This window comes from Podarcis liolepis (assembly GCF_965112155.1).
Source record: "Podarcis liolepis genome assembly, chromosome: 12".
Classification (NCBI taxonomy): domain Eukaryota; kingdom Metazoa; phylum Chordata; class Lepidosauria; order Squamata; family Lacertidae; genus Podarcis; species Podarcis liolepis.
This window is the reverse complement of record NC_139563.1, coordinates 19,313,597-19,333,734: the sequence shown is the minus strand read 5'-3', so window position 1 is coordinate 19,333,734 and position 20,138 is coordinate 19,313,597. Positions and strand designations below refer to the sequence as shown.

The window sequence follows — 20,138 nt, the reverse complement described above, 5'->3', positions numbered from 1 at the left end:
TAAAATTAGACACAGTACAGAATTCATGACTCCTGGTGGTTATGAGCAGTATATCTGAGCCATGTCAACTAACAACATCTCTTCCAAATAGTTCAGTGATTGAGGAGAGTTGTATGATATCACACAACTAAGCAAACATAGGAGCAGACCCCTAAGCAAACATAGGAGCAGACCCTTTGTGATGCTCCTGTCTATGTGCTTGCACAGAACAGACCTTCCTGCCTTCTCTGTGGAGATTTTAAACAATAAATGCAAGCATAAGAATTTCTTACTGTAAAACTGGCTCTTGTTTAGAAATAAATTTCTCCAGTCCAGAAAATGGTTAAAAAAGCTTTACTAACAGAACTTAGCTTCAAACATTACAAAAACAAGGAAAACATGTTGTCTCATACACAGACAAGCATATTCTGCTCCCATTATAAAGTTTGTAGGCTTAATCTAGCAAAAATCCAATATTTGAGCTTTCCAGCCTATCTGCCTCAGGCTGTTTAGAACAAAGGGAATATAGATTTAACATGGAGGAATTTAGTCAATTGACAGATATAAACATCTTGTAACCCAATGTCAGTCTCATGACTCCAGAAAGATAGAATAATAGAATTGTGGAGTTGGAAGGGACCTTGACAGTCATCTAGTCCCCTACAATGCAGGAAAGATTACCACACTCTTGTAATGGAAATTTACAGATATCCTCCACTTCAGTCCCCATGGAAAAACACTGGCTTCCCTTCCCAGTTAACTTCAATACTAATACATTCATTCAGCATTTTTATGTTAACATTAAATATCTTAACTCTCTGAACTCTCCCACTGTCCCTCCTGTTAAACAGCAGCAACTCAGCTGCTTGGAAGTCAGGTCAGCCCTGCTGCCACTACTGGTAGGCTGAGCCAGGGAGAACAATAGGCAGAGCTCTGCAAGACTCTAATCAGATGCAGATGCAAGTAAGCCCTGTTGAATGTAGTAGACATATTTCTGTGTAATATGCATTGGATTGTATTAGTAGTGCAATAGGACTTGGTCCAAAGAATATATATTTGATTGCAGCATTAGGATTCCCTTCTGTTTTTACTCTCCTTCACCTTTAACATCAGCCTGACATACGGAAATTAAACAGGTAAAGCCCTTTGTAGCATGGTAGTGAGGAAAGCAGTCTCCAGCTTCAGATTCTGCTCATATAGTTAGAGGGGAGGACTTAGAAATGCATAGGATTGCAGCTTTCATTAATTTTTTTGTCTGCCTAACAGGCAACTGCAAAACTCAGAGGAGCAGAGCCTTTTTTTTAAAAAAAAGTTGGCAATCCTGCTGATAGTGTATAGTTGAGAAAGATGCTCAGATAATATATTTGCAAATTGCAGGTGTCAAATAGAGTTACCATGTTTTCTTCTCAGAGGTATCATGATCTGCAAGAGAGACCAATGATCAACAGATGTAGCTTTCCCAGGAACTGAGATTCGACAAAATTTTGTAGCCTGCTTCACTCCAGGCACTAAAATAAATATGCCCTAAAGTTTTCAGCTGGCACAAATCAGTTACGCCTCACTCCATGCCATTTCATAGTAGGCAAACCTCAACATTAGATATGGCATGTGAACATCAGGCCCCTCTCTCAAGGTGCAGCCCCCATTTCACAGCAGCCAAAGCTCAACTGTAGTTAAAATACACAAACAGTGCACATCAAGAAAGAAAAAGAAAAAGTAACACATCATTTTATACCTACCAAAGCTCTCAGACCCCCATCGTGTGCAAGTCAAGCAACATTTAAAAAAAAAAAGAAATAGTAACTGGGATTTATTTATTTACAGTACACATGTCTACTCAGACTCCCCTCCCGCCCCCATTGAATTAAATAGGATTTACTCCCAAGGAAGTCCATATAGGACTGCAGCCTATATGGGAGTAGGGAGAGAATTGAAGTACGGTATATACAGTGCTATCTTGGTTCATGAACATAATCCGTTCTGGAAGTCCATTCAACTACTGAAATGTTCAAAAACCAAGGAACAGCTTCCGATTGGCGCAGGCACCCTGGAAACAATAGCCAACAGCCGCATCGGACGTATGGCTTCCAAAAAACGCTTGAAAACTGGAACACTTACTTCTGGGTTTTCGGCGCTTGGGAGCCAAAATGTTTGAGTACCAAGGCGTTAGAGAACCAAGGTTCCACTGTACTCCTCGTAGCACTGAGCTGGAAACATATTACATTCATTTTGCTCAACAGATGATCAGCATGCTATTTTTCAGAATTCAGAATTCTTTTCTAAATATATGATGCAATACCAACCTAAATCTTCCTGTTGTATGAATGTTTCTTCATTGTTGTAAATAAGTGAGATTTCAGGCATGATACTTACGATAAAAAGCAGTATGTTTGCCGGGAGCAGGGCCACAGTGAGTAGATCTACCTCTTGGCACCCATGAGTACAGTGTGAAGGCTTCCTCCCTGTAGGTGTTTGTGCTGTGTATGTGGGTGCCAGGAGCTACTTGGCGGGCATAGTGTAGGGGTCTGGCTACTTGACACACTCCTCACTCATGTATTAGATGCTGAATAGGGCTATAATTTCCATTCAATTTGTTCTACAGTTCTGTATAGTCTTACATAATTTTGTCTCCATAGGCTGATTCCAAAAGTGCAAAATCCAAAGATCCTGCAGAAATAAGAAAACGACGTCAAACAACAAAAGGGTAGGCATACTTGAAAGTTTATATCTTATTGGTAAGATAATGCAGTGTAGTGCTGGAACTTTATATACTGTTTGGCTGTAAAAACAAACAAACCTCAAAGCAGTTCACAAAAAGGATACAACGATCTTTACATAGGGCCATTTGTTAACACACATTCATGAGTATGCTTAACATATGACTGTTACAAAAAAGTAGTGGGATTGCATGATTGGGAAGCTTTGATTTCTGTCTTTTCAGAGTAGCATTACAAAAACAGTTATAAACAGTGACTTTGACTACAAGCCACTGTAAAATAAAAATGTGATTCCCCTCCCCAGTCATATTTTTAAAAATTAATACTTGCTGCTTTCTAACGTGCTTTTTGTCCCATGCTAAGAAAATGTAATACATCAAGGGATGTGAGGTTGTGGTGCATACATACTATTTTGTTTTGCTTTGCTGTTACGGTGCACAATTACACTTTTTAGCTGCTACTGAAATTTTAGATACTCTTGATGGCTAAGATATAGGCATTAGGGATAGATGAATCTGTCAGTTTCAGTTTCTCTTGGTTTCTCACTTTTCCAATCTTAAGTTTAGTTAGTTCAACATTTCCACTTCAGATTATTAATTATTAATTAATTAATTAAAGACCCTCATGAAAATTCACCAGCAATTTAATGTGCATTTCTCATTCACAAATTTGTGGGTTATTTTCACTAGCATATGCATTTGTGTGCACATCCCCCCCTAATACACACATATATTGGTTTTCCTGTGGCACAGTGGTTCAGTGTGTCTGGCAGTTAACCAGAAGGTTGGTGGTTTGAGCCCTACCAGGGACAGCTGTGGGCAGGATTCCTGCATTTCAGGGGATTGAACCAGATGACTTTCAAGGTCCCTTCCAACTCTATAGTTCTAAGATCCTATTAAATATTTTGCATATTTTACTAAATATTTTTAATATAGGAATCTATAAAACTAACCTTTCATTGAATAATTGAATAATCTTGTGGCACCAAATGTATTATGGTATGAGCTTTTGTGGGCTCAAGAAGCATGAAGTGATATATTAGTTGGCAAGTATGTAAAGGAGCTACTCTCACATAGCTATGCTATCATTCACAAAGTGATTTGAAAGACCTTTAAATTAATAGAAAAACTTCTATTGAGAAGAACAGACTTTAGCTCACAGCAAGGTTTTCTGGTCATGGGCAGCCCATCCTATTTTGCTGCCCGAGGTGAAAGAGGAAGGTGCTGTCACCCAGCTGAAGCTTCACTTACTGGGGTTGTGCAGTTGCAGCTTCTGTGTTCCAGTGAGATCTTGTGAGGAGTCTGTGAGATCTTGGGGGAACATAAGAGCCACGGTTGCTTCTCCTTACTTCTCCACTAGCAGCAGTGGGGGGCGGGCAGCAGGCAGGGCACTCCACTGCCATGGAATAAGTGAGAAGCAGCAGCGATGGCAGCAAGATCTCATGAGAGCTGCACAAGATCTTGTCAGAAGCTGCAGCTTCTCTTGATTTTTGGGCAGGGGTGGGTGGGATTCCTTCCTCCTAAGGCTGTTGCTGCAGTCCGCCTCAAGAGTAGGCTGGCCCTGCTTCTGCTGTTCATCTATGATCCCATTCTTGTTTTGAAGAATATGACAGAAATCAAAGGAACTTTATATTGGAGGGTAGTATGTGTATATATGTAGGTTAAGCATGAAATATCAGGAAAATCATAAAACACAACAGGAATACATTGAATTGCAATTGGGTATAACAGAGACAATCCAGATATAGCGGCAGTTAAAAATATATATTAAATCTTGATCATTAAAATATAACCTAAAATTGTCATTTAAAACCTTAGTCATTTGAAATATTTGCTAATGATAATAATATTTTAAATATCTGCTTATAAAGTTATAGAATCTCCTTCCTTGACGGTTTTCACATAAATTTTAAACAGGTTTTTGTAATGAATCCTATCCTTCCTTCTCAAACCATTCTGCATGTACTCAGAATGAACCTTCGCTAAGACTGGATCACTTGGTCACTTGAGTTTCTTATTGGCCTAAAATACACATGTATATGGAATCCAGAGTGGTAGAGCAGATGTTTTACATGCAGAAGGTTCCAAGTTCAATCCCATCTTCAGCTGGAGTTTGGGATGTCCCTTGCTTGAAATCCTGAAGAGCCAGTCTTTCCAGTCAGTGTAGACCATACTGAGGTGGATGGATCAATGGCCTGACTCAGTATAAGGCAGCTTCCTATGTTCCCCTTTCACACCTCCCAAGTTTAGTGGTTCACTAACTCTGATTCAGCTATATTTATGACAGCTATACTGGTGAGCAATATAAATGAAATCTCTCTGTAGTAAAGATTTATTCCAATATTACAGCCTCCAGTACAGATTACTAACATTTTTTCTGAAGCATTTTTTTCTGGCAGTGCACCTGCCCTGAGAACTACTATTCTTTTACTTTAACTTCATCATATAGAAAGCATGACACAGTTATTGCACATCATTGTAGCTGTGTGCTCCGAAGCGTGTTGTATTCCTTCCTGGACTGCTTTTGTGTCTATTTCATGTCATTACCTTAAAAGGCAAATTCTATGACAGCTAATATATATGGCAAAAACCAAAATATCTCTTCATATATTTTGCTAGCAGCCTGCTGATTCTTGGTCTTTGCCCTGAACTTTGCTTGTAACTGTTAATTATCATAAATTTATTTTATAAAATTTATACGCTGCTTGATTGTTTAAAAACCCTCAAGCAGTTTTCCTGATTTTTTCTGATTTGTGTACTTTGTGCACTTCCAAATATGGGAATACACTAACATAGATAACAGGTGAAGCCTTCTATTTGGAAGTAAGGAGGCACCAGCTCTCCTCCCTTGCACCCATGGAATGAATGCCTTGGGAGCTCAGGGAGATGGCATAATCGTACTTATGATACTCATTGGGGTGCTATTTTTCTGCCATGCTGTTTAACACCTATATGAAATTACTGAGGCAGGTAGTCTGAAGATTTGAATTGTGATGCTGTCAGTATGTTACCCATAACCAGCTCTCATTCTCAGTTGCATATGAGCCCAGGGTTAGATCAGGGGAAATAAGCTGAAGTTCATTGCTGTTAAGATGGAAGCTCAATTTTGGAGGATTCAGGACAGGCAAAGGAAATACTTTCACACAGTGCATAACTGTGGAATTTGCATCTACTGGAGGTAGTGATGTCCACCAACTTGCATTGCTTTAAAAGAAAATTAGATAAATCAATGAAAGATAAGATTGTTATTGGGTGCCAGCCACAATTGCTATGTTATACCTCTGTGGTTGGAGGCAGCATCCTTCTGAATACTAGCTGCTGGAAACTAAATGAGAGGAGAATGCTTTTGCACTCGGCTCCTGCTGCAGGCTTCCCAGAGGCATCAAGTTGGCCATTATGAGACCAGTATGCTGAACTAGATGGGCCATTGGCCTGGTTATGCAGGCTCTTACTATGTTCTTAGTTACTGTTGGTAGATGTTTCAATGGTTCTGAGAAGTGGTGTTGATCATTTCTGTTGCAGTTAGTTAACAGGTTTATAGCTCAGGCCCAAGGTATAAACCTGTCCAGCATTTAAGATTAGGTATTCAGAGACCTCTCTCCAGAGAGAGAGAATTTTTAAAGTGATGCTATTCTGTTTCAGGAATACCATCCTGAAGAGTTGGGAAGTACTTTGATTATCATTGTTTCAGTACAAAGTTGTTTCCATTATATTTATCAAGCTTTTAACTGAGTTTTAGTAGTGTCCTTGCTGCTTTGTTTTCAGCAATTGATTTTATTGTGATTTTATTATGTGATTTCTTTCTGATTTCAGTCTCCTACTTGTGACTGTTGTTTCTGTATGTGTGTTTTAATGTGGCCACCATTAAAAAAAAAGTAGTATTAACTCCCCCCCCCCTTTCGATTATCTATTGCTTTGGAAAGTATTAATGGAAAAGCAACTTATAAACATGTACAATAAATAGTTATCACAGCTATCACAGTTCAAGGACACATTTCAGCCAGTCAAAAGCAGTTGAGGAGAGCATGGAGTAAGGCCACTGAGAAGTGTGGCCTAGAAGGAGGCATGATCTCAGGAAAGTCCTGAAGATCAGGTAGAAAGGCTTGGAGGGCTGCATTTAGCCCCTGGGCCTAAGGTTCCCAGCCCCTGATGTTCAGCTTACTACTTACAAAGGTAAAAAAGGATGAAGTCAATCTGAACTACGAAACAGTGAGATAAAGGACGGAGTCAAATATTCAGTTATCATATTTACAGGGTTAATTTTCCTTACGCATATGAGGTAAACCTGTGCTGCTACCATGAATATTAAGATTAATGTATGGCACATATACAATGTTACAATTTCCAGAGAGGTGGCCATGCCGGTTTGTGGAAGTAAAAATCCACCCTTTAATTTATCATGGTATAAACTATTGAGGACTACAGCTCATCTCATCAGGTGCAGGCCTGTTATCCTGAGTTATCAGTATTATTACGCATAGGATTCTTTTTGGAAGGTGGAGGGTTTGCAAACAGTGCTTATCCAAATCTACTGTCAGTTTTAACACAATTTTAAGGAATTATAAATACGTAACTGTTAAAGAGCACTGACAGAATTTTTTATTAAAATTAATCCCGGGTTGCTCTTTAGGTCTTAAAAGAATTCATGAAAATCTTTGAAGAATCCTTCCCCCAATTCCACGAGGAGTGAAATAAAACCAAAACAAGGATGCTGGGTCTTGCTGCTGAATAAATAAGACGGTTTGAGCTTCAATATGTTCTGTAATCTTATTAAACTTCAAGGAAAAACACCAATAGAAAAGTTTTGATGTCCACCTTAGCCACCTGTCCTTTAGTCTTTGTCTGTTAGTTCATTCATACGTATTGGCCACATTCCTCAAATTTAAGTGCCCCAAATGGCTTATGTAACTCCAATACAGAATAACAAAAGTCAGATGTAAAGCATTTAGCATGATTGTGAAGACAAAAGGTAGTGCTTTTTTCTGGGTGGACACAGGGGGACGCATGCCCCTAAACATTTTATGAATCTAAGTTTTGCCTCATTGAGGGGCAGTATTTCAATATGAGTAGGAAAATGAGAGTACCCCTAAACATTTTTTAGAAAAAAAGCACTGCAAAAGGGTAACAGAAAATGAATTCCAAGGTAACCATGGGTCTGATCTTGAGTGGCGCCCAGGACCTGCTGTGAGATGTAAGTGTCATTGAGCCAATTGGGAGCAGTGACTATAATGCTATTAAATTAAAGATACCTATACAGTCAAGAAAATCCAACATGGTCAGGCTGATTTCAAAGGAGGAAACTTCCCCCAGATAAGATTTGTAAAAAGGAAGCTGAGAGGAAAAGTCAAGAGGGTCAAATCACTGCAATGACACTGCAGATCAGTCAAGGTACCACGAGGGCCAATAAGATGCCAGCATGAATATTGAGGAGAGTCAAAGAAGCTATTGTAGACAAGAAGGATTCTTTCCAAAAGTGGAAGTGTTGTCCAAATGAAGACAACAAAAAGGAACACAAACTTTGACAAGTTTGTAAGCGAGAGTAAGGGATGCTAAAAATGAATTTGAGGAACACTTTGCTCAAAACATTAAGACCAACAATAAGTTCTTTAAATATATTGGTAGCAGGAAACCATCTAGGTAGGCGTTTGAGCCTTTGGATGACCAGGGAGTTATAGGTGTGCAAAAGGAGGATAAGTAGATTGTGAACAATTGAATGAATTTGTGTCATCTTGTCTTCATGACAGAAGATATAGGCAGATCTCAGTGCCTGAACTAACTTTTGTGGGAGGTGAGCCTGGGGAAATTAAGGCAGATAGTGGTAATGAGAGATGAAGTTTTGGGCATAATAGACAATGTGAGTAATATTATTATTTTTTTGTAGAGTCAGCAGCCATCCTCTACCCATCCATCCACTTTTGGTGAATTCTCTCAGATGTTTTACAGTATTGGGCAACTTCTGCTCTGGCAATCACAAGTTACAGTAGTACTTAGTCTAGGCCTCAGATCCAAGACTGGTGAACTGGACTACTTGATCTTAAAGGATGGCATTGATATAGTGGACATAACAGAAACCTGGTGGAATGGAGAGAACAAATGGGACATATTTTTTTTCTGGATATAAACTCTATAGGAGAGAGGGAAACACATACTGAAGGTGGTGTATCTCTGTATGTCAAAGAGCATTGAGTCCAGCAAGATAAAAATCCCCAAAGGGGCAGACTCCTGCACAGAATTTTGTGTGTAGTGGAACTGGGCACATGAAGAATTCAGTGCTAGGAATGTGCTTTTGTTCCCCTCATCCAAATGCTCAGGGAGATATTGAGATGAGGAATCAAATCAAGGAAGCATTGTAAAGAGTAAATGTTGTAGTTATGGGGGACTTCAACTACCCTCACATAGACTGGCTACATATGTGTTTCATTCATAACAAAAAGGTAGAATTTCTAGATACCATAAATGACTGTGTCCTAGAAAAGTCATGGAACCAACAAGAGGGGTTATTGACCCTGGACCCGGGTCAAAGATCCAGTTTGGCACCCCATCCCTGGATGCGTGTTTGCGTACATACACATACAAGCAAACACCTCAACAAATTTATTCATAAAGGTCAAAAAAGTAGACAATATATTATTTGAATGCAAAGGAATCCTAAGAAGTATTATGACTGTATGACCAAAGGGAAGATGAGCATCCCTTCCAGTAAAAGCAAATTGTGCAGCAATTGTTTATTTGAGTTCAGGTTTTGAATTGGATTTATTTGGCCACAGGATCATTAAAAGACTGCATTTCCATAAGATCAGCCAAGACCCTCTGGTTTCCTTTTAAAATGCTTTTCTCTCTCTCTTTGAGGCTTTTTGTCACCCACCCCTCTTCTTGGTTCTGAGCAAACCCTTTCAATGAGTTTTGACGTGTAAATTTACTCCCAAATAAGCTTTAACAGGGATGCGGGTGGCGTTGTGGGTTAAACCACAGAGCCTTGGGCTTGCTGATCAGAAGATCAGCGGTTTGAATCCTTGCGACAGGGTGAGCTCCCATTGCTTGGTCCCAGCTCCTGCCAACCTAGCAGTTCGAAAGCACATCAAAGTGCAAGTAGATAAATAGGTACCACTCTCGTGGGAAGGTAAACGGCATTTCCATGCGCTGCTCTGGTTCTCCAGAAGCGGCTTAGTCATGCTGGCCCCATGACCCGGAAACTGTACGCCAGCTCCCTCGGCCAATAAAGCGAGATGAGCGCCACAACCCCAGAGTTGTCCACAACTGGACCTAATGGTCAGGGGTCCCTTTACCTTTACGCTTTAACAAGATTCCTTTCAATTTTATTTTTATTTGATTACTCATTTTAGGAAATGATAATTTTGTAGTCATTTTAGGTTCCATGTATAGTGAAGAAATGCTTTTTGTGAGTCTAAAGTAGAAAGTTCCCTTCCATTACAATCCTAATGCAGAGCTTGTCAGGGAAATGCCTCAGGCACGAAAAATGCTCACATACTCCTTACTTTCCTATATGTAGATCATGTATAGTCTGTAAAATGACTCATCTTTAGCTATTTAAACTCATTAAAAGTTCTGAAGGAGTCATAGAATCATAGAATTGTAGAGTTGGAAGGGACCTCAAGAGTCATCTAGTCCAACTGTTTCTCTTTCTCAGCTTCCTGCCCCTCCCTCCACCCCTCCAGAATTTCTTTCTCACACAGTAGCAAACCCACAGAGGATCCTATTTAATCCAAGTTCCTAAGGCTGCTTGAAGTGTAGCAAGACCAGTACAGTGGTGCCTCGCAAGACGAAAATAATTCGTTCCGCGAGTCTTTTCGTCTTGCGATGTTTTTTGTCTTGCGAAGCACGGTCCGTCACAACTGCACCTCTTCAAGCGGCTTTTTAAAAAAAGCACAAGACGTTTTCGTCTTGCGAAGCAAGCCCGTAGGGAAATTCATCTAGCGAAGCAACGCAAAAATGGTAAACCCTTTCGTCTAGCGAGTTTTTCGTCTTCCGAGGCATTCGTCTTGCGGGGCACCACTGTACCTGGAACCCGAATGCTCTGTATTCTGACTTTTGAATATTTGTTGTAAACTGCTTTGGGCATAGCTCACTGTGACAAGGTGGCATCTAAATAAACTCAGTCAATGAGAGGTAGAGTTGATATGAAATGGCAAACTGGAGAAACGGTAGTACCCAAAATGTGTATTAGATGCATATAAACATGAGTTCCTATTGTCCAGTGGTAATTGCCAGAATCCAGCTTTGGCATTTAGAGTGGGGCAGTATTTTGCTCCTGCTACATTTTTTAAAAATGTGCTGTCTAATTAGGAGGGAGAAATGTTCCCATCTAATGTACTTTTAAAGCTGATTTGGCTCCAGACATAATCCAAGTGACACATCTTCCTTCTCTATTAGTACATAAATAATGAACTGCTTTTGAGGGATTTTCTACTTTTTCTATTATTTTTCAAAACTCCAGCCATTTGAATTTTTGCCTAAATATCTGTTAAGGAACTTTGCAAGGGATTCCACTGCTTTATTTGGCTTTATTACTTACATTTTATACCCTGTGTCTACCTTGTATATACTCTCAAAGAAATCAAGCTATTTTGTATCAATGTGCGGACCTTTTGTCTTGCTTACTAGATCCAGTCTTTTAGTTTAGTCCAGAGCATGCCACATTTATGGTCCTAGAACTGACTCTGTGCTTTCCTATGGTATCACAAATAGAATGATACCGGCTTCATTTTAGGATATAATCTCCAACTCACAGACATCTCTGTGTGGGATTGTTGCCCCATTGTAAGCCTCATTTTTAAATAACCACGCCAGTTTAAAAGATAATAAACAATTTTGCTCAAAGATCACATTTACCTGAGTTCAAGTATCCAATTTGTATTGCACCACAGTTTCACCGTAACATTCTCTGTGACATAGCTGAGAGAGCTGAGTGGAGAGACAAACATCACTGGAATAAATACTGTTGTTGTGAACTGAATCACTTTCATTAAATGAAAGAAATGACCACCAATTATATATATTTTGTGAGTGGGGAGGTGCCTGCACATTTATTTATTATACGTCTGTTAAAACTAAGAACATTGTTAGCTCTTCAGCTTATTGAAGAGAATCCAAAGCTGGATTCTGGCAATTACCACTGGACAATAGGCCCCTCGACTGTCCTCGGGTCCAGTATTGGACCACTTTGACCGGATATCCCCAGCCGATGTGGACAGACTCCTCCGAGCTGGAAAGCCCACCACTTGTCCTCTCGACCCGTGCCCGTCTTGGCTGATTAGAGCGTGTCCAGACGAGGTGCGGGCCCCCCTGGGGGATATCATCAATTTGTCCCTTGGCACCGGGACATTCCCAGGGGAACTCAAGGAGGCAGTGGTGCGTCCGCTCTTAAAGAAAACATCATTAGATCCCTTAGATCTATCCAATTACCGCCCAGTTTCGAATCTTCCATTCCTGGGTAAGGTGATTGAGAGAGCGGTTGCTGAACAGCTTGGTAGGTTTCTGGATGAAACATCGGCTCTGGACCCATTCCAGTCCGGCTTCCGCGCTGGTCATGGGACCGAGACGGCTCTGGTCGCCCTAACAGATGATCTTCATAGACAGCTGGATCGAGGCGGGTCGGGGCTGCTGATTCTTCTAGATCTGTCAGCAGCTTTCGACATGGTTTGATCACGAACTTTTGGACCACCGCCTCGCCGACGTGGGGATCCAGGGCACAGTCCTTCAATGGCTGTGCTCGTTTCTCTCTGGTCGGGGACAGAGGGTGGTGCTTGGGGGGGAACTGTCATCCCGCCACTCCTTGGTGTGTGGAGTGCCTCAGGGTGCGATTCTCTCCCCGATGCTTTTTAACATCTTTATGCGCCCCCTCGCCCAGCTTGTCCGGAGTTTTGGGCTGGGCTGCCATCAGTATGCTGATGACACCCAACTCTATCTGTTGATGGATGGCCATCCTGACTCGGCCCCAGACACACTGATCAGATGCTTGGAAGCTGTGGCTGGATGGTTACGTGGGAGCCGGTTGAAGCTAAATCCTTCGAAGACAGAGGTCCTGTGGCTGGGACGGGACGATATGGGATTGAGGGGGCAACTCCCATCTCTTGCGGGGGTGCAATTAGTGCCAGCACCGTCCGTTAAGAGTTTGGGTGTAATCTTCGATACCTCCCTCTCCATGGAGGCGCAGATTGCAGCTATAACAAAGGCGGCATTTTTTCATCTCCGCCAAGCTAAGCAGTTGGCTCCTTACCTCTCTCGCCCTGACCTAGCCACTGTGATCCACGCGACGGTCACCTCCAGACTGGATTATTGTAACTCGCTCTACGTGGGGCTGCCCTTGAGACTGACCCAGAAACTCCAGCGGGTGCAGAATGCCGCAGCGAGACTCCTTACGGGGTCTTCGCTGCGGGATCACATTCATCCGGTGCTATACCAGCTGCACTGGCTCCCGGTGGAGTACAGGATCAGGTTTAAGGTGTTGGTTTTAACCTTCAAAGCCCTACACGGCCTAGGACCCTCGTATCTACGGGACCGCCTCTCCTGGTATGCCCCACAGAGGAACTTACGGTCCTCAAATAAAAACATCTTGAAGGTCCCAGGCCACAGAGAGGTTAGGCTGGCCTCAACTAGAGCCAGGGCTTTTTCGGCTGCGGCTCCAACCTGGTGGAACGCTCTGTCACAAGAGACAAGGGCCCTGCAGGACTTGACATCTTTCCGCAGGGCCTGCAAGACAGAGCTGTTCCACCAGGCCTTTGGTTAGGGCACAGCCTGACTCCCTCCTTTGGCAATCTTTACAATACTTTAGTTTATGGTTGCCATCAATTTTGATTTTAATTAATTCTTATGATGTTTTATAATGTTGCACTATTTTAGTGTTGTTAGCCGCCCTGAGCCCGGCTTCGGCTGGGGAGGGCGGGATATAAATAAAAATTTATTATTATTATTATTATTATTCTTTCACAATATACAACTCTGTGCCCTTGTTCTTACACTGCAATAAGCCAAGTCTTGGCTTAGCATGAATGTGAAAATGTGTAGGCTGCAAGAAAGGAATTGGCAGCCACTTTGCTACACCCTGGTCTTTTTTGCTACCACACTGCACTGAGCTGAAGTAAGGTTTGGCTTGGCCTGTCATTCATACCTGAGCTTGTAGTTAAGCTCTTTCTCTCCAGACTAACCACCAGATGTAACCAAGGTTTGTTGTTGGTTACAACTAATGGTTGGTCTGGACAGAGCTGAACCATGAGCCTTTGTTTGGATCACTGGTTAAGCGAAATCTTGGCTTAGCTTGGCATGCCAGCAAAAAAGGACTGTGGAGGAGAAGAATGGCAGCAAACTCTTTTCTAGGACACTGCACATTCACTCAAAGGCAAGGTTTGTTTTAGCATGATATGTGGACCAGGCCTGTAGTTGACAAATAAAGACATACAAGTTTACTGGTTCCATTTAACTTTATTTGGGTGGCGGCAGAGGGGAATAAGTAACAGCTGTTTTTAAGCTTTCTTAGCTGACAATCCCTATGTTTTAAATCTTAAAGTGCGGAGAAAAAAACACATGGCAGTCCTGTTTCAGAACCCTCACCATCACCTCCAATTGAAGAAAAGCAGTTGCCTGCTTTAACAAAAGTTGTGGAAGAAACTGTGTCAGGAACCTTAGATAAGTCTCCTGAGGAAGTGCTTCCACCTGACTTAAAAAAAAGAAAAACCACCTCTCCTGAACTTAATGTCCCAGAAGAGACAAGACGTTTGCCCACCAGTGAGCAGGAAGCTTCATCGCTTCTTTCAGAAATCGAAATGGAAGATGCAGCTCAACCTAAGACAATTATGAGAGATACTAAAAGGATATCAGCAGCTATCAGTCCAGAACAGGTACAAACAGCTGCTACTACAGCAAATGAGAAGAATACTTGATGTCAAAGAGGACGTGGTGTAGTATTATTATTTACTGCAATAAATTAATATAGTTGGCTATATTCATATATTGGTAAAAATAACTATATATGAGCAGCAGATACTGTTGTTATGTACATAAAATATTAGAATATAAACAATACATTTAATTATAGTTCTGAGAATATTACATGTTATCATTTCAGAATGCCTGTGTACTAATGGAATGTTAATACATTCATGTTTATTATTTGATAATTGAAACAACGGTAAGATCTTAAATCTGTGAAATACCGATGACTGATTAGAAATTATAGAAAAACGTTCATATCACCAGACATTAAAACACATAATGAAAAGTGCACATGAATTGGTGAGTGTTGAGTAAATTAGCAATGAGACACTAACAGTCCAGTCCAAACCCAAGATTCTCCAGGATTAGAGAGTTTGGATCTGGGTCTGCTGGGACTATGCTGGAGTTAGGTTCCTCACTCCAGCTCAGCCAGGACTCAGTTGATGTAAGTTATGTTGGTGTAAGTCCCCCAAAAGTTGTGGGACATGCAAACAAAGACTTACAGCTATTGCAAATTCCTCTCAACTTGCTCATGTGACCTGGTAACCTGTTGAAATGACATTGGCAAAAAGGGGATGTCAAATTCTTCCATAGAAGTCACTGGAGGGGGCCCAATCTCCAAAACTCACCCCGACACTCACCTACTGGTTACACCCAAACTTAGGTTTGCCATACATTGAAGAGCAAAAAAGAGGACAGCCCAAGCCACTGCCAGCCCAAGCTGGGGAAAGAGGCATGTGGGGGCGCCCACACACCTTTCCCAGCTCAGGCTGGCAGTGGCCATGACGTGCAGAGCAGCCTGCACCCAAGCCACCCAAGCCAGAGCTAACCTCCCCCCCCCAAAAAATTTGAACATTTTCTTTTAAATGTAAAAATCTGCCCGGATGGGCATGTTGGCCTCCAGAAAGAGTACAGGTTTTTCTGGACGCATGGCAACCCTACCCAAACTGAGAGTGCTCTCTGTAATAGATGTAACAACAATCCCTTCTTCTCATAAAATTAACATATCTCAGAGGCATTCCAAGAAAGTAGTAAAATGGGATGTTTTCTCCTTTCTATTTTCCCCCATTGTTTTCCATAGGCTTCCACTTTTCAAAAAGAAATCCCACAAACGTACATGGATTCTTCAGGACTTGAAGGTAATTCTTCTCTTCTGTAATTAAAAATAATAATGGTTAAGGCATGCAATAACATTATATCGAGAATTTTTGGAGAACAGGAGAATTTGTGTAGAAAAAAATATTTTGGTACAGACATTCCTAAATTAGTTTTTATAAAGTTTAATTTATATAGGGCATTTTATACCACCCATCATAGTATATATCCCAGGATGGTACATAGCTGTGCTACAGCTCAAACCTAGGCATATTTACTCAGAGATAAATTCTACTGTGCTAGTTCCAGTGTAAACAGGATCTTAGTGTTTTTTAACTTTATACAAGTGGTGCCCAAATTTATTTTCCTGTCCTCTTCCTTCCTCTGCAGTCATGTCTTGTAGATCATGTGTACATTTACAGACTACTTATACTGCAGCTCCTATATAAAACACTCAGGGAATCTTTTTAGCTGAAGAGTGGGATAAAATAATGTGCGCGCGCGCACACACACACACACACACACACACACATATATATATATATAAAACCCTTTTAAATGAGATTCTGCAGGACAATGGAACTTCTCCTGTCCTTCATTTGCACCCTCTTCAAATCTGCTCTGGAGGTTAGGAGAACCCCCAGAATAGTGTGTGATAAGTGGAGATAATACTGCCAGGCAAGCTATGTTGAATACCATCCCTTATGTTTCTGAATGCATGGATAACACTGTTTTATTAGAAACTGTAACTGTTACTGCCCTGTAGAGATATAATATTGCCAATATTTCTCCTTGCCCCTATATACACAACAACAAAACCCCTTTGTTTTACTTTATAGAGGGTGGAACTAAGAATTTGATTAATAAAAAAATGGATCAGCTTGCAAACAATTTGGCAGAGCTGGAAGGAGTTCCTGAAGCAGAAACTTTAGCCAAACTTTTGCTAGAGCCTAGCAAAGGCATGGGTAAGTACATTCAGATTCCTGAGAATTTAAGGGTACAGTATGTGCTTGTACAGATTCAGGCTGTAGATTCAGGCTTGTAGACATCGCTGGAGGTCTGCAACTTTATTAGGCTATATCTAAAGGATTAAGTGGGAGTCGGAAGGCATCAGGTACATTACATTCTTTCATCTGCACATGGAACCCTGAAATTAGACCTGTGGTTCCAAGTTCTGGAGGGCCCAGAAGTGCATTTGGAAATGTAAGAAACTGTTGTAGGCATCTCAACATACAAATTTCACAGAAGGAAAATTGGCAATGCTCAGGTGTTCTCCAAGCAAACAAAACACAGACAAAATAAAAGGCAATGCCTTGCAAAAAAACCCAAAACAAAACCGAGCCCCCCTCCTAACCAAACAATAAAGAAAATAATATAGCTTCAGTTTTTTTAAAAAATAATACAGGGGTCTTTGGTGGATTGAAAGGAGGATGCACCACATTGGGCGCCTTAGGATTAGAATGTGGCCCTGATATAGCTGACCATTTTGATAACATTTGGTGTATTTTTTAAAAAAATATTAGTTGTGTATTCCTACAGTAAAGGCCAACATCCATAGCTGGGTTATTATTCCCATCCACTCTAGTAGGCAAGGCCAAAGTTCACAGTTTAGTGGTGTGGAAGGCCCCCCTTCTAGTTCTGGTTTTGCCTAGCTCCAGACATCAGGGATTCAGTTTCTATCTTCTGGTTGTTGTTTTTTTTAAGTTCCCCTCCACTTTCTTAATATCTGTACATTTTCTTGTGTATCCTGTCTTTCCTTTTGCTCAGTGTTAGGCAGCAGCAGGGGTCAGGAAGAGCTTGTTCCCCATGCTATGGGAAGGTGACAGCCCCAGCCAACACTGTTGCTGGATTTCTCAGAAAACGTTACATCTAGGGCACACAAAAATGGAGGGTATCCCTTCCAGTGCCCAGTGCCAAATGGCCCCAGCCCACTCATCGCTGTAGAGCCAACTTCCCTGAATAACCATCCTGAAGAGTAGTAGTCTTCACAATGCTAGGCACCATGGAATCAAACAGGTGTTCATCAAAGAGCTAGGACTAGTGACAATGATGCACTGTCTGATGCATTTCTGGATGCATTACAATGAATCCAGTACAATGGATTAAGGTCTATGATGCCCATTACTATAATACTCTGTAATATGGTTACCACAGTGGGAAGTAGATCCAGGTTGCCAAGTCAGACCAACAAGTCCTCCTCCACTGTAGAAGAATTTACCGTATTTTTCGCCCTGTAGGACGCACTTTTTCCCCTCCAAAAATGAAGGGGAAATCTGGGTGTGTCCTATGGGGCAAATGCAGGCTTTTGCTGAAGCTTGGAGAGCGAGAGGGGTTGGTGCGCACCGACCCCTCTCGCTCTCCAGGCTTCAGGAACACATCCGCAGCCTAGGCAGCCCTACGGGAGGTCCGGCAGGGATGTCTAGGCTGCGGATAGCAGCCTGCCGCCCGGCGCGAGGGACGCCCTGAAGCAGAGCGCCCCCTGCGCCAGGCAGACATCCGCAGCGTGGGGAGCCTTGCAGGAGTTCCCTGCAGGGCTCCCCACACTGCGGATAGCAGCCTGCCGCCCTGCAGGGGGGGCGCCCTGATGCAGAGCGCCCCTTGCGCGGGGCAGACATCGGCCAGCCCCACAAGCTCAGGGGACAGCAGTGAGGCGCAGCGCCGCCATCCCGCTGTTCCTCGACCTGGTTCTGTTTCCCCGACCTGCTTTGGGGGGGGGGAATAAAGGGAATTCCCCCCCCTTTATTCCCCCCCAAAAAACTAGGTGCGTCCTATGGGACGGAGCGTCCTATGGGACGGAAAATGCGGTACTTACTGTGAAGGTGGCTGCTTTACAGTGAATGGAGGGCATCCTATTCACCCAACTGAGATTATGGCTAGCTACGGAAGGATTAGCACAGTGATAATGCAGTATGCTAGTTAGTTTGCTGACCGAAGGCATATGTTTAGTTAAAGTGCCATTTCATCATAATTTAAGGAGATACAAAAATGGGATGCATCTGTGTGATCTCTTTAAAAGCAAGTTATATGAGTTCTGTCTGCAAAAGCTGGATGTATGTGGGTATTGCACAAGCTATACGATTATTGTAAAGAGAGATTACATTAGAAAAAATTAAGTTGCAAGATTCAGTAATGTGCAAATAGGTAAAGGTAAAGGTACCCCTGCCCATACGGGCCAGTCGTGACCGACTCTGGGGTTGCGCACCCATCTCGCTTAAGAAGCCAAGGGCCAGCGCTGTCCGGAGACCCTTCCGGGTCATGTGGCCAGCGTGACGAAGCTGCTCTGGCGAGCCTGCACCAGCGCAGCACACGGAAACGCCTTTTACCTTCCCGCTATAAAGCGGTACCTATTTATCTACTTGCACTTAAGAGTGCTTTCGAACTGGTAGGTGGGCAGGAGCTGGGACCGAATGACGGGAGCTCACCCCGCCGTGGGGATTTGAACCACCGACCATACGATCGGCAAGTCCTAGGCGCTGAGGTTTTACCCACAGCGCCACCCGCGTCCCTAATGTGCAAATATAATGTAAATAAAGCAAGCTTTTACATATTTCTCCCTACAAACTGTAGATAGTATAGTCTTCTGTAACTGTCTCTGTCTTATTTGCAACAGATATGGATGTCACTATAGCAACTGGTATAGGAAGGGTTAAGAATGCCTGTTTTCTAAGACTTGTTTTATAATTATATAAATAGCCGATCACAAAAGAAGTTGTACTTCATTCTGTCACATTTCCTAATTATTCTGTAACTTGCTTTTGCCAACAAAATAGAATTATTATCAGATGAACAAAAACTTCAGTTACTAAATCAGCTGATACCTCCAGATGGACTCCAGCAACTTGGTAAGTGGAAACCCAGTAATGTAAGGAGCTAATGATTGATTGACAGTTTTTTTTTTTTAAAAAAATCATTTATTGATATTATTTATTAGATGTGTATACTGCCCTTCATCTATAGATCTCAGGGCAGTTCACAGCATAAAAATACAATATAAAGAACAAAAAACACATAATAAAAATAAGAATAAAAACTAACCAATAATACCCTCTCCTACAACACATTTAAAAGGGTATCAGATGTTAATCAGCCAAAGGCCTGGTTGTATTTTTATTTGTTATCACTGTGCTGGATTCACACTTATTTTAATCACCTTAAGATTGTCATTATTTTGTGGGAGGGGTGTAATTGTATACTGGATGTTTAGGTTTGCACAATTAAGTAGATTAAAGCTCTCTGTCACAGCAGTGCAACAAATCCACTTTTTAACAAAAAATTAAAAAAAAACAGTTAATAACAACAATTAGTATTTTATTATTTATTATTTATTGAAATTATAAATTCCTTGAATTTAACAACAACAAATTAATTTCTATACTGCTCTTCATCCAAAGATCCTAGA

At 41.7% G+C, this 20,138-nt stretch overlaps 1 protein-coding gene across 9 annotated transcripts in view; it reads left to right on the top strand.

Moving 5' to 3' along the window:
• Nucleotides 1-20,138, top strand: part of CCDC7 (coiled-coil domain containing 7) — a 155,921-nt gene that overhangs the window by 32,915 nt on the left and 102,868 nt on the right. For all 9 annotated transcript variants that reach the window (XM_083466477.1, XM_083466469.1, XM_083466475.1 and 6 more), the window contains exons 18-22: nt 2,616-2,683; nt 14,220-14,550; nt 15,726-15,783; nt 16,579-16,704; nt 19,510-19,581. In XM_083466477.1, coding sequence (XP_083322603.1) covers nt 2,616-2,683; nt 14,220-14,550; nt 15,726-15,783; nt 16,579-16,704; nt 19,510-19,581 — 655 coding nt within the window. The remainder of the gene's footprint in view (nt 1-2,615; nt 2,684-14,219; nt 14,551-15,725; nt 15,784-16,578; nt 16,705-19,509; nt 19,582-20,138) is intronic.